The sequence below is a fragment of the Dreissena polymorpha genome, chromosome 5 (genome assembly GCF_020536995.1).
Source record: "Dreissena polymorpha isolate Duluth1 chromosome 5, UMN_Dpol_1.0, whole genome shotgun sequence".
Taxonomy (NCBI): domain Eukaryota; kingdom Metazoa; phylum Mollusca; class Bivalvia; order Myida; family Dreissenidae; genus Dreissena; species Dreissena polymorpha.
In genome coordinates this window covers 36,251,928-36,266,470 of record NC_068359.1, presented here as the reverse complement: position 1 = coordinate 36,266,470, position 14,543 = coordinate 36,251,928, and the positions used below count along the sequence as shown (strand labels likewise).

Below are 14,543 nucleotides of genomic sequence, written 5' to 3'. Positions count from 1 at the left end.
GAAAATTAGCATTGAGTGTTTATAGAAAATGGTCTAGTAATCAAAAGAACAAAATAAGCTTTTTAACATTTCTTACGTGCTGATGCAAATAACATTTACTGAATTACCCCCACAAACCGCAGTTTCATTACCAATTATATTAGCTATTAACACCACTCAGAATATATGGCTGTAAATACAGATGGAAAAGTGACAAGGTAATAAAACGACTGGGATAATAGAGGCTTTAATAAACTACCCACTAAACTTCAAAATCAATTTTCAAACAAGCGTAAAATGCCTTTGAAACACCCTTTGCATTCGCCATTCAAACATCTAAAGGCAATTTTTACCATTTCGCACTGAGGCGAGAAAAAAGGTATGAATTGGGTAATAACCCACACTAAGGAGAAAAGATCAAAGAGGGGACGTTTTTCATGGCTTCACACTCAATGAAATCTTTAAATGATCAGCCAATGAACAGGCATAATCCGAGTTAACATAACTGACTCGCAGATCCCGAACGATGTGAATTTATGAATTGAACATTATTCACTGCATTCGGACTAGCCAAGGGTTCGGACAATTGTGCAACATAATTTCTAAAAAACAAACTGCTTAACCCATAGGGTTAGCTGAACTTTCAAAGATGTTTAACAATATTTGTTAAACTTGTGCCACTTAATATTTATTTAACTAACGTACTCTCGTGTAAATCTCATTGTGTAGACAATATGATGCATTATGTTCGACTAGAAATTTATTACGTGTTTGATAGTACATTGTAACTGTGGGGGTAATCACGAGACAGACAAGATGGCGACGTCCATGCCGAGGAAGGCATTTTTCGTCGTTTTATACCCTTTATTACTTGTATTATTATTTTGTATTTCGCTCACTTTTCAGCCATATAAGGAAGAAAGTTACTGGCTTTTATTTCATAGTTATATTCGCTCTATATCTCGACTTACTCGGTGCGAAATTTCTTAGCGTGATGACCTAATTAGGGCTCCACTAAGAAAATTTGCGGGGAGTAAAGTCGAGATATGAAGCGAATTTAAATACGAAATAAACGCTAATAACCTTTTTACTGATATGGCTGGAAAGTTAGCGTCATTAAAAAAATAAACAGAAGTAATAAAGGGTATAAAACGGCGAAAAATAACTGTCTCGATATGGACGTCGCAATCTTGACTATCACGTGATTACCCCCTCTGTTGTAATTTGCATAGTACGATTGATATTAACATCACTACTTTGTTAACGTAAACATTCAATTATATAAGTTAGAATACAAAACTTTAGTCCATTTAAATATTGCATGAGTTAATACAATATTGTCAAAATGTATCATACCGATGTTTTGCGTTAATGTACAATTGGATAGTTCAGTATGGTACTCTTTTACAAGTTTTTTTCAATACTCTAACGCGGTATACCAGTTAAATCTGTGTAACTGTTTCGAGGTTCAAATCAGCGACTTTGTGTATTTCTGGGTTACACGTTGAGGGATAGGAGTGATATTGTTCTCGAAGCTAAGTTCGTGCAGTTCTCGTTATTCTTGTTTACAAATTAATGTTAGGCGGGCAAGATATACGTCACCTTCCATAATACAGATGCTTTTTTGTCCCCTACAAGTTTCACCGGGGACTTATGGTTTGCGCTCTGTGTGTCCGTGTGTCCGTGAGTCATTGAGTCCGTCAGTCTGTCACACTTTTCTTGATCCAGTGATTACTTTAAATGTTCTTCATATTTTTTATGAAACTTAATGGTGGAGCCGGTAGGGGACATATATTGCTTGGCAATAGTCTTGTTAAAAATAATCTTTATTTTGGTACATATTTTTATATTTTTATACTTGGGTAATGTAAATATATTTTTAGTTATAAAGTTCTATGTTGCATACTATTTCTTCATAATAATTTTTAATTTTAATTGTTCATAATTTAATAATTTTATTTTTGTGAAATTGGAATGTTGCTTTGTAAATGTCGATATGCTAGTATTGGAGGAATGTTGCCCTTTGAATGTTTGCTTTGCAAATGTCGATATGCTAGTATTTGAGGAATGTTGCCCTTTGAATGTTTGCTTTGTAAATGTCGATATATTTGAGGAATGTTGCCCTTTAAATGTTTGCTTTGTAAATGTCGTTCTATTTGAGGAATGTTGCCTTTTGAATGTTTGCTTTGCAATGTCGATATGCTAGTATTGAAGGAATATTGCCCTTTTAATGTTTGCTTTGCAAATGTCGATATGCTAGTATTGGAGGAATGTTTCTCTTTGAATGCTAGCTTTGTAAATGTCGATATATTTGAGGAATGTTGTCCCTTGAATGTTTTCTTTATAAATGTTGATATATATGAGGAATGTTGCCTTTTGAAAGTTTTGCTTTGTAAATGTCGATATATTTGAGGAATGTTGCCGTTTGAATGTTTGCTTCGTAAATGCCGATATATTGGGGGGGGGGATGTTGCCCTTTAAATGTTGCTTTGTAAATGTCTATATATTTAAAGAATGTTTCCCTTTGGATCTTTTCTTTGCATATGTCGATATATTTAAGGAAGGTTGCCATTTGAATGCTTGCTTTGTAAAAGTCGATGTACATATATTTTGTAAAACATATAAAACTTGAGACGTGGAACATGAAATGATTCTATTTAATATAGCTATGTTCTTAAACCGCAAAATTTATGTCCTGAAAGCCCCTGTCTTTAATTAAAATTTTACTACCGGAGTAACCTTTTGAAAAACGTTCAATAATGACGAAACAAATATTTAATGGCATGCTCACCGCACACGGCATTACAGTTTTTGAATGAGTGTTGTTGCAATCGGTTTATATGTTTTATTTTATGATTCATTTACACGTTAATAGATTTTAATCTTTGATTTAGTGCATCATCATTTATGTATCATAATATGGTCGGTAATAATGTATTGTTTGGAATAATGTATAAAACCTAGCTTCATAAGTCATTTATTACCAGTAAATAAATGAACAAAAAATACTTTTTATAATTAAAGAAGCACTCTTAAATGTGCTTCAAATGTTAGTGACAAATCATTTAAATTGCAATTAAATTATATTTCTCTTTTTATGTATATACTCTACTCAGTTCCTTTTTTGTTCTTAAATGCTCTAAGCATCTACATATTCCAGGGAGGCATATAGCCATTGGCCTTTTCGTCCGTCCGTCCATCCGACTCTCTGTCCGTACGACGTTAACGCAAAATGACAAAGTTGGTATAAAATCAATAACTCTTCATACACATTTTTCTTATTCTTGCATTGATGACGTTTTTATACACTATCAACACACCAACCTATCATGACCCCATTTGACATTAACCTTGACCTTTTTAAAGGGGCCTTTTCACAGATTTTGGCATATTTTGAAGTTTGTAATTAAATGCTTTATATTGATAAATGTAAACATTGGATCTTGAAAGCTCCAGTAAAAAATCAAGAATAAAATTTAAAAAAGGAAAAAAAGTAGCCGGTACCAGGGCTCGAACCGGAGTCCTGGAATTAGTCTGTAGTAAAAACGCATGAGACCTCTCGGCTATTCCGCCGGGTATACGCAGTTTAAGTATTTTTTACTTTATATAAGCAATCTTCGTAGTTTCGTAAATTTAAACGACAACAACAGAACTCTCCAATCGTTTCGCGTTGCAACGCTTTATAATTTTTAGGTTTTCAAATCGTCAAAAGATACATATAATGGCTATATTGGACTATGGTAAATGTTCAGTAATAGTGTTTCCTCACAAATATCATAACTAAAACGAAAACTTGCGAATCTGAAACAACTTTTTTCAATTTTGTCAATTAACCAAACCGTGAAAAGATCCCTTCAAGACTGATTTGAAAGGTCACATGAAGCAATACTGGCACGGCTTCCACTTTTGAAATATGCGTTTACTAAACGCAGCATTTTGTTTCTATTTCCTTTATAAACTGATTGGACATCGGCATGCTATAAAATGGTAATGTCTTAAACAGTTGGCTATCAGTTTCATACGCTGATCGCGAACGATATGATCTCCAAATAGCCGACGGTCGCGAACGAAATGCTCTCCAAATAAATTACTTCACTTTTATTTATTGCTGTTTGGAATAGAAATGCAATTTATAAAGATCATATTTAGTATCATTTTAGTATTATTTTAGACATACGGATAAATTGAGAGTCTAGAACAAATATATTCGGTAGATGATGCCTGCATACCGTATACAATGTTATGCTTGAAAACAGATATGTCAGTAGCCAAACTAACAGCCGTTTGGGACATAGTTTTCTTCAATTTTGTACATGACTTTTATAAACTTCAAAAGGCTTGTTTTTGTATTAATTGCTTTTTTAATGTGTCCTCTTTTTTTAACAAATCATTGAGTATGGTGTCTCGTACATTATGTTTGTTGGTTGGATTTGTTCGCCGTTTGTGTAACAATATTTCATTGAGAACACAACTGTAAGTTCACCAACTCACACTTTTCCTGGGTAAGCTGGTTAACCAGTACTAAGGGCAGACACCTATGAGTAACTGATAACTGCCCTATTAGAAATAGAGGGGATAATGGACGAATTTATCATTTTTATACCGCTTTTAACCCATTTATGCCTAGCGTCTAGAAAAAAGGCCTTGGCAAACAGCGCTGTTTGCTCTCAGGAATTTTTGTTTGAAATATTCTAAATATAGAAATCAATATACAAGACATCCCTAATTTTGGAAATAAATTGATCCATTTAAGAAGGATCAGAGGATCCACTAGGCATAAATGGGCTAAATTTACGCGATGTACAGTTTTCCGTTCTCACCTTTACGTACTTAAGGGAACGATTGCTCATCCGGGCCTTTCACAACCACTTGCACAGAGCACTTTAGGAAAGCGGGGTAATCGTAGATTACGACTAATGCTGGCAAGTCGTAAAATTGCTATAAATCACGCCGCATAGACAATTATATCAAAATGTATGAAAATCTGATTTATTCTGAAATTGAACATTATTTCTTGACCTGACAGAAAATGATTTCAAGAATGCAACGTTTTCGTTCATGAGAACTATGCAGCATTGAAATATTATTATGATAAGATTAAAGCACATAATATTATTCGAAAAAGACTATTAAATTGGAATATTTCAACTGAGAGTTTCTTTGAATGCCATCGTTTTAAGTATCAAACACTATATTTAACCTATTTATGCCTAGTGGACTCTCCCATCCTTCTTAATTGGATCAATGTATTTCCAAAGTTAGGGATGTCTAGTATATTTATTTCTATATTTAGAATATTTCTTATAGAAATTTCTTCAAGCATACAGCGCTGACCCTGATGAGACGCCGCTTCATGGGTCTACGCTGTTTGCCAATGCCGTTTTTTAGACGCTAGGCATTAATGGGTTAAAGTTCCAAACACTATAATTCAACACTACAGTCATATGTATGAGAAAACATATTTGCAGATTCTGTTACGAGGTAATGCAATATTGTATGCATTCGTTGGTCATTATTTGGGGGAATAAGCATATACTATCACCCAATAATCTTACATACGTATACGATTTTTTCGAATAAAATTGCTATGGATATATATATATATATATACACACACGTATGTCTATTGTGTACGATTTATGGTGATAGGTCTCGACAGTACATGCTAATATATTAAGTTTCTCACCAATATAACTTGAAAAATAATTATATATAATTTACGAAATTTTCGCCTGTAATAAGTCGATACTTATCTTAATGATTTATCAAACTCAATCACATTATTTAACATTTTGAACTTAAAAGGCAAATTTAACAAATGTGATGTTTTATCTGTTCGATCAACCATTAGCCGAACGAATCTGCTTCATTTCAACTGAATACCCTAAAACATGGATAGTTAAGTAATGACGTATGCGGTTTTCACCTCGTTTGTTGTGGGTTACCGGTTAATAGTGTCAAAATGAGGAGAACATTTTCTGCCATCTACTTCATACCGATGATGCTAAAAACGCATTGTGTTAGTTTATGTTATTTTAACAAATACAGTTTGTTTGCGTTTATTGTATCCCTGATTATTAAGTGGTTGGTTATCTCGTTCGTTTTTCAATACGGCAGTCACTCCGACATTCACTTAGTGACTTTTCCTCCCCCACTCACGGAATATATTGTGCAAGGATTGTCTCACTTATTCGTCAACTTATTTGCATCAATTACCTCTTCAGAAATTATCTATAACTTAACATCTAATTATCTCACACATTCACTAAACGTATCACTATCCCGCTCACACACGCACAATAAGCACGCGTATCCATCAACTGGCAGGGTACACCTCGTATAATATTAATGGGATTTCACAGATTTCTAGTACATATCGACGACTATAAACACGTGTACAATACCTTTTTTATACATTTTAGTTTCTTTAACACATATTTGATAGGCCTTTATAATCCTACGGTTTATCAGCACATTTCGTTGGGAAAATTATGTCCTATATGCAGCCATCAATACGCAGCGGGACCTGTAAATAAACTATACATTACCCACATGATATGTATAGAAATTGCAATCGTCTGTCTGTTGCAGGAACGCGCGAGACGGCCTTCATCTACGCCATACTTAGCGCCGGGGTGGTGCACGCGACGACGCGCTCGTGCAGCCTCGGCAACCTGACTGACTGCACGTGCGACATGACGCGCTACGGCGAACACCACGTGGAGGGCTGGAAGTGGGGCGGATGTAGCGATAACATCGAGTACGGGCTGCAGTTCAGCAAGAAGTTCGTCGACGCGCCGGAAATGCTCACCCAGGGATCCAACATCCGGAACACGATGAACCTGCACAACAATGAGGCGGGCAGAAAGGTAGGTTTCTTTGCGGTACGTGTATGTGAGCCTCGCTCTGGAATAATGGGGTTTAATGCACGAGCGTTTAGTGTCGACCCAGACAAAAATGTGCAGTCCGCACAGGCTAATCAGGGACGACACTTTGCGCCTAAAATGGTTTTTCGCTAAAATCCTTTAAACGGAAAATATAACACACGCGGAACATTTCCTGACGGCCATTGTTATAAATCCTTACAGTTTCTTTTTCACCGCTTAATACTACCATCAGTGCGCTAAAGTTCATTTTTTGTGCGACTGAGTCAGCAATCAAAACAGAAAACACTTCGTTAAACGTTTTACTTCAAATTATAACATTTTCTGTACATACAGTATTGTGTTACCGTCTGTTTGCTGTTGCTGTTGTTGTCGTTGTTTCGACACCATGAAGTCTTAATAGTATACGGTTATCACAGTCTGTTTTATTTTGTTCCCTGTGGGTATCTTCGAAAACTCATTTTTGTCAAGTGTCATCACCTGTATAATCACATTTAAATGCTGCTACATTTGAATAAATGTTTGGTGTTAAATGCCCAACAGGTGTGGTAATTGTGGTGGACGATTTCAGTTAGCGACGTATACGGCATCAATGAAATCACAATGGTGAAAAAGAAATAACTTTTATGGCGACAACTTCAATATCTATTAATTTCCTTGCATTTTTATTTTCGTTTAAAAAGTCAATCAGAACCCGTATAAAACTGCCAGTTTGTAATAAAGTAAGACGAAATCGCCCAAACTGGTTTCACCATCCCTTATACCTGAAAACGTTGGATTTAAAAGTACGTGTATTCTGAAATAAAAACTTTAATTGGGACTGTACACATAGTTTAAGATGGGTTTGAAACCCATTACATTATATAGCAGCCAGTAACCTAAAACATGTACAACAATTGAACACGGAATAAAAACTGCATCACGCGTTAACAAAGTTCGTGTGCATTAAATGCGGGTGCGCTGGGAGCCTACGACGTTTAAATCAAAGTATATCTGAGCCTCGCTCAGTGAAAAGAGTGTTTAATGCATGAGCGTAAAGTGTCGTTCCAGATAGTCATGTGCAGTCCACACAGGCTAATCAGGGACGACACTTTCCGCCTAAACTGGATTTTAGCTTAGACGAGACTTCCTTCAAACAATAAATACCATAGAAGCGGAAAGTGTCGTGCCTGATTACCCTTTGCGGACTGCACAGGCTAATATGGGACGACACTTTAAGCACAGGGATTAAACCTCCTTTTCACAGAGCGCTGCTCAAATGGAATTGTGTAATTATTTAGAGTTAATGCCTTTGTTGAAAACAGCTAATACCTGCAGGACAATATACCTCGTAGTAGTCAGTCGACAGTTGTAGTGACACTGACTCAGAGGTTACCCGTTGACTGCACGGTAAACCTCTTGTAAAACTTTATTGTTCTGCATAATTGTCCTTCACGCCGTTAAATTAGCTCACAATTGATATACTAACCCTTCCCGCACGCGTTGACAAGACAGTTCCTCATTGAACTCACCGACACTCGTTCTTTGATCTTCGAGGCGCTCTCTTTGAAGTTGTCGCGTTTATTCACTAACTCATAACCAAATTGTTTGCTTATCTCGCTCGGGATTTCTTTCTCCTCAAACACGCAAAACCTTAGGTAGCTGTCAGTCTGTGTGAAGTGGCTGAAAGGTGCGGGCGATAAGTTGAAAACTTATATCTTAATTAACGGGTATTTAGCGAACGGGTAGAAGTGGGCAGGAATAAGCGAATGAAAACGAGAGAAATGCGAAGATTTATTGCCCCGTTTTCAAACAGAAAGTCAATCGCGCGGAATAATACAGGGTCAGATCAAAAATAAAAGACGGGTTTCGCTTCAAAGGAACAATGTTACTTTTTATCTGGGAGACGTGAACGGTAATTTGGATGGTGAGTGAATTGACACTGATTGTCCACGCTCTGACGACGTCAGCACATTCATAAATCCCAAATGAAGATTTATGCCTTTAGGAAGAACTTAAATAATCCGGTAACCTGTGCGATTTTCAAGTGCGGGTATGGTGACAGCGGTCATCATCTTCCGTACGTGCACATAAACATGCATTTTTTTGTTAGTACTCCGTGTGCAGAAAATTGTTGATGGAAATGTTATGTACAGCCATGGACCATAAATGTCGGTGATGACGAATAGTTTAAGAAATTTCTCAACTAGACACTATTATGTATTTACTTATACATCTTGCTGCGTCACAAAGGGACACCGAAGGGAGTTTGAACCACTGCATTTCTAGTCGCTTATACGTAAGTTCATGAATGTACAATAACTGACGGGGGTTTGAATAACTCTGTCGCAAAGTAGTTAAAAGAACGTGTTCAGAATTTTCCAAAAGACACATTTCAAAACAAAATAGGCAAATAATGAAAACAGAATGTATGCATTGTGTTTAAACACGCTAAATGGCCCTCCTGGCTGAGAATCGTGCTAAAACAGTGTGTTCGTTTCTTTGTAATCAGTAACGACATAGGAAAAGTTACAAAGAGTTTTTAACGTTTTTTTATCCGAAATTAAGCAATTTTTTTTTAATTGACATGGCGTTTAACCCAAATATGCATAGCGTCTAGAAAAAATTATTATAAATTATTATTATTATTATTATTATTTTCATTATTATTATTATAATAATAATAACTATTATTAATATTATTATTATTATTTTCATAATTATTATTATTATTATTATTATTATTATTATTATTATTATTATTATTATTATTATCATAATCATCATTTTCATTATTTTAATTATTTTAAACATTTCCAAATATTAACAAATCTGCATATAAGTGCCATTTAATATTGTAACTACTTTACCAAGTCTTGGTCAGCATGTGAAATCAAATAATTGGCATCCATTCACCAACACGAATATGCTTCGTGCATTGAAGGCGACGAACAAGACTTAATCTGACCAGAAATATTTTTATTGAAATATAAATCTCGAGAAGTGTGTATACTTCATTAAGCACCAGCAATACAAAATATTGCTGGACTTAGTCCGGGCGCCAATTTTACACATTAACTGTTTGATATTCACAATAAGTCATGTTTTTATTAAAGCCGACAGCAATCGCGCGCTAGTTTATGAATGGGTTCAAATAAAATAACTTTTAATAAAGTCAATATTTTCCAATTTATTAATGTATGTAATCAACGAAGGGAAAGAATTAATGATATACTGAATGTCATTTTCATTCTGAACACAGAGATAAATGCAGTAAAAACGTCGAAAACCGATTCTCAGACGATAATGGCCAGTTTGAGACGGGTCGCAGCACGTTCGGTCTTCCATGGCAGAATAAGCCGTAGAAAATAATTAAATGAGAACCAATGAAATACGTCGTGGCTCCGATGTTATGACAGACATGGGATTGAAATCCACCCACGCGTGAAAATGCACCATAAAACCAAACGAAAATACCATTTGCATTGTTACTAACCCCGATGTTTAGTGTGGGGTTTTAACTACATGGGCTAGCCAGATGATTGGGAATCTTGTTAATCTAATAGTCTCCGTTTTCAAAACCGCGTCGCTTGATGGTGTCTTGGGCTGTGTAGTAATTTTAATTATCTCGGAGCAAATATGGGACGTGCTGCGTGAAAAGGGGGTGTAATGCATGGCGTACAGTGTCGTCCCAGATCAGCCTGTGCAGTCCGCACCGGCTTTTCAGGGACGACACCTTCCGCCTAGACTGGATCTTCGTCAAGAACGGTCTTCCTTTAAACGAACAATTCAGTAAAAAAACGGAAAGTGTCGTCCCTGATTAGCGTGTGCGGACTGCACAGGCTAATCTGGGACGACAATTTACGCACATGCATTATCCCCAATTTTCACAAAAGACGAACGGAGTGCTGTTACTTTTTCAACGAGTAGCAAGTAGACTGCCACCTGTTGTATTTAATCTATTTTCAATTATCATGATTACATCTGTGATGGGGATAAGTTAATATAGATGGATGAGATAATGATAACTCTTTATCAGTTAGCAAAAACAGTCGTTAACTCTCTTTTGAGGGATTTTAAATCAGTTTTCATGAAAGCCTTTGAATCATTCTTGTTTTGTTCCACATAGTTTTCAATATAATTCCTCTTAGCAAAATGAACGCAATTATTTACTTTATACATAATAAGCTAAAACATGTATAAAGTAACATACATACCCAAAATCAACGAATATTTCGTAAAATATTACGTAAAATAAAGTTAACCGATAAAAATTAGTATTCCTTATAGCACTAGCAAACATTTCAATGCTAGATGTGGTATCAAAAAATAAAAACGAGCATTTTGAATCACGTTAAATCTATGTAACCAGACGATATATAGCGTTAAAATTTTGACAGATTAATGCAGATTAATGCCCTTTCAATGTATATCGAGACACACAATCAAGTTTCCGTTTTATTCCGCTTACATGTGTTTAAAAATTGTTAACAAACATAACATTTCAAACTCTTACGACGCCTTGTCTTAGACATTTCGAACTTAAAACATACAATAAGAAGCAAAATGAAAATGGCTTTTGCAATCAGCATAAAACCAGAACAGCCTGCGAATACTCACAGCCTGTTCATGTTTTATGCTGTTTGCTGCTCATCAGTATGTAAGGGTTGGAAATGAAGCCTTAAAAACTTGAATCTAGTAAGAATTATTTAATTCAATTTAACTTTCTTAGGGACTACACATGCCTAAAAATACGTATCTAAGTGGTAATGGGTTAAAACATTCAATATGAAGACGTTGCGGCTAGTTGTGGTGTTATTGCATTATTTGTATGTTAAAAATATAAACAGCTTTAAGTGGCTGTAATCTACCTAAATGTAAATAGACGTACTCTTATCTTCATCCGTTGTAATTACCTGGAATAAAAATCATTAGCATTTTTTCTTCCTCTATTGTAATTACCTGGAATGAATTTGCATATTTAAATAATCAATCTTCATAAATAAACTTTTTATTTTATTTAAATGTACTGAGTGTACTTTAAAGAAAACGAATAAGAAAACAAATTAAACATCATTAAGTAACACGTGCTTGCGTTCTTTATCTTGTATTTGTACATAGTAAATTAGTTCGTCTTTGCGTGTGTCCGCAGATAACCGAGCAACTGATGGACCATCGATGCCGTTGCCATGGTGTTTCAGGCTCATGCGCAGTGAAAACCTGCTGGCGCAGTCTTCCAATGTTCCGTCAGGTCGGCGACGCATTAAAAGCAAAATACGAACTTTCGGTGCCCATCGCGCAACGCTCCAAACGTCAGCCGAGGCGGAAGGGGAAAACAAAACGACGTCAGCCAATCAAAGACGATGATCTTATTTACGTGCATAAGTCGCCGAACTATTGCCGACCGAATGAGAAGAAGGGCATTTTGGGAACTTCCGGTAGGGGTTGCAACAAGACGTCGTCTGCGAGTGACAGTTGTGACCTACTGTGTTGTGGGCGGGGCTACAATACGCAGGTGTTGACGTATGTGTCACGTTGCCACTGCAAATTCGTGTGGTGCTGTCACGTACAATGCAAAACGTGCGAGACCGTGTTAGAGAAACACACGTGTAAATAACGCAGAACGCCGAGACTATACTATGCATACGGCGGTACACGCGTAAGAATTGGGTTTCGTAGTTTAAACGTGTAGAACATAAACGGTAATCGCGGGTTTCTTCTTCTGAACGATGACACGTGTACATATACAGAGCTATAGACAGATAACACTTTCTGTGTGAGGTGTAAAACGGATGTTCTAGTGACGATCGGTAAGATGGGGGACAACTCGTACTAGATTGGTTATTTGACGATGTTCGTAATTGTCTACCTTGTGTTTTGCTTCATCGGCATTGTGTATGTTACGCATAATCATACATGACATGAGGCAGTGACGTTCTTGCTATTATTGTTGGTATCATACGTAGAAATATTGCATATTTGTTTAGTTTTATTCCGTATACATAATTAGTTGAATTGTTGATTGTGTAATTACATGTTCTGTATATGTTGTCTTTATAATGTCTCACTTAGAGGAACGCGCTCAAGTATGGCTAAATGGATTATTGAAACTGATCTACGATCGCCATTATAAGTGTTTATTTCGGTGGCACAGACGTGACATGTGCATGTTTTTATAGCCCCTTTAAAGGGACATATTCACAGATTTTGACATGTTTGGAAGTTTGTCATTAAATGATTTAAATTGATAAATGTAAACATCGGAACTATAAAGAGTTCAAGTTTAAAAAAAAATAAAGCAAGAAATCTTTTTATATCACACCTGGGCTCGAATCACTTACCAAGTTTATCGCTTAAACAAGTCGGCCAACCGTGCTGACATGTGGAACATTTATATTTTACTTTATATAAGCAACCTCGTAATGTAACAAAATTTCACAATAACAACAGAACTTTCCAAATTGTACAATCGTTTCGCGTTTGTAACGCTTTATAATGTGGTTCAGGTTCTTAAATCATAAAAAGATTAATAAAATTAATAAAGTGGATACTTTAAAGTATGGTAAAAGTTCAGTAGTACTGTTTCCTTGCAAAAGAACATAACTATAACGAAAATGTGCAAATTTGAAACATTTTTTTTAATATTGTCAATTTATCAAAACGTGAAAAGGTCCCTTTAAAGAAGGCGCCATTTAGTAAGCGCAATATCCGTCAATCCGTCTATGTGTTTGTTCGAGAGTCCCAACATTCCTGTATCAACCATAACTTGTCCATGTATAAATCGATTTAAAAATAAATTGACACACATTAAGATCATCAGAAGACTACGTGTCGATTCAAACAGCTGTCTGCTACCTCACGGGTAAATGTCATTTAGAGGTAAAAGCTCAAGTTTGCTTTAAAGTCTCTATAACGCTCAAAATCAACGAAAATTTCGTTAAGTATTTCGTAAAATAAAGTTAACACTTAAACAATCAGTGTTACTTATAGCAATAGCCACAATTTTAACGCTAGATGTGGTATGATTACACAGATTTTTGTAGATACAAAAATGCTCGTTTTTTTATTTGTGACCACAATAAATTCCATGTTAATTTCCTGCGAATATATCTATTGATACAACACACAAACACTAAAATGGTACATGTTAAAACCATAATAAAAACGAGCATTTTGTATCCACAAACATCTATTTTACCAGACTACATCTGGCGTTGAAATTTCGACAATTGCCATAAAGAACACTGACTTTTAATTATATATCTTTATTTTACGAAATATTGTACGAAATGTTCGTTGATTTTGAGTAGTAATGTTACTTTAAATTTCAGCCATATGTTTGACAAAGGTCAAAGTCACACGTTAAAGATCACGTGATAGTCAAGATGGCGACGTCCATACCGAGACAGATATTTTGCGCATACTTTCCATCCATATATGCAAAAAACTTACATGCGTTCATTTCGTATTCTTTCTATATCTCGACTTAACTTGCTTCGAAATTTCTTTGCGGGATGACTTATTTCAGCTCCACTTAGAAAATTCAAAGCGAGTTAAGTCGACATAAAAAGGGAATTTTAATACGAAATAAACGCCAATCACGTTCTTATTGATATGGCTGAAAAATGATGGTCATTACAAAATTAAACACAAGTAATAAATGGTATAAACGGCGAAAAAACTTTCTCAGCATGGACGTCG

At 35.6% G+C, this 14,543-nt stretch overlaps 1 protein-coding gene across 1 annotated transcript in view; it reads left to right on the top strand.

Annotated features, from left to right (window-relative positions):
• Positions 1-13,957, top strand: part of LOC127881667 (protein Wnt-16-like) — a 51,311-nt gene extending 37,354 nt beyond the window's left edge. Inside the window, exons 3-4 of the mRNA XM_052429763.1 lie at positions 6,571-6,848; positions 11,995-13,957. Coding sequence (XP_052285723.1) covers positions 6,571-6,848; positions 11,995-12,459 — 743 coding nt within the window. The 3' untranslated portion in view covers positions 12,460-13,957. The remainder of the gene's footprint in view (positions 1-6,570; positions 6,849-11,994) is intronic.
• Positions 13,958-14,543: the final 586 nt, after the last annotated feature.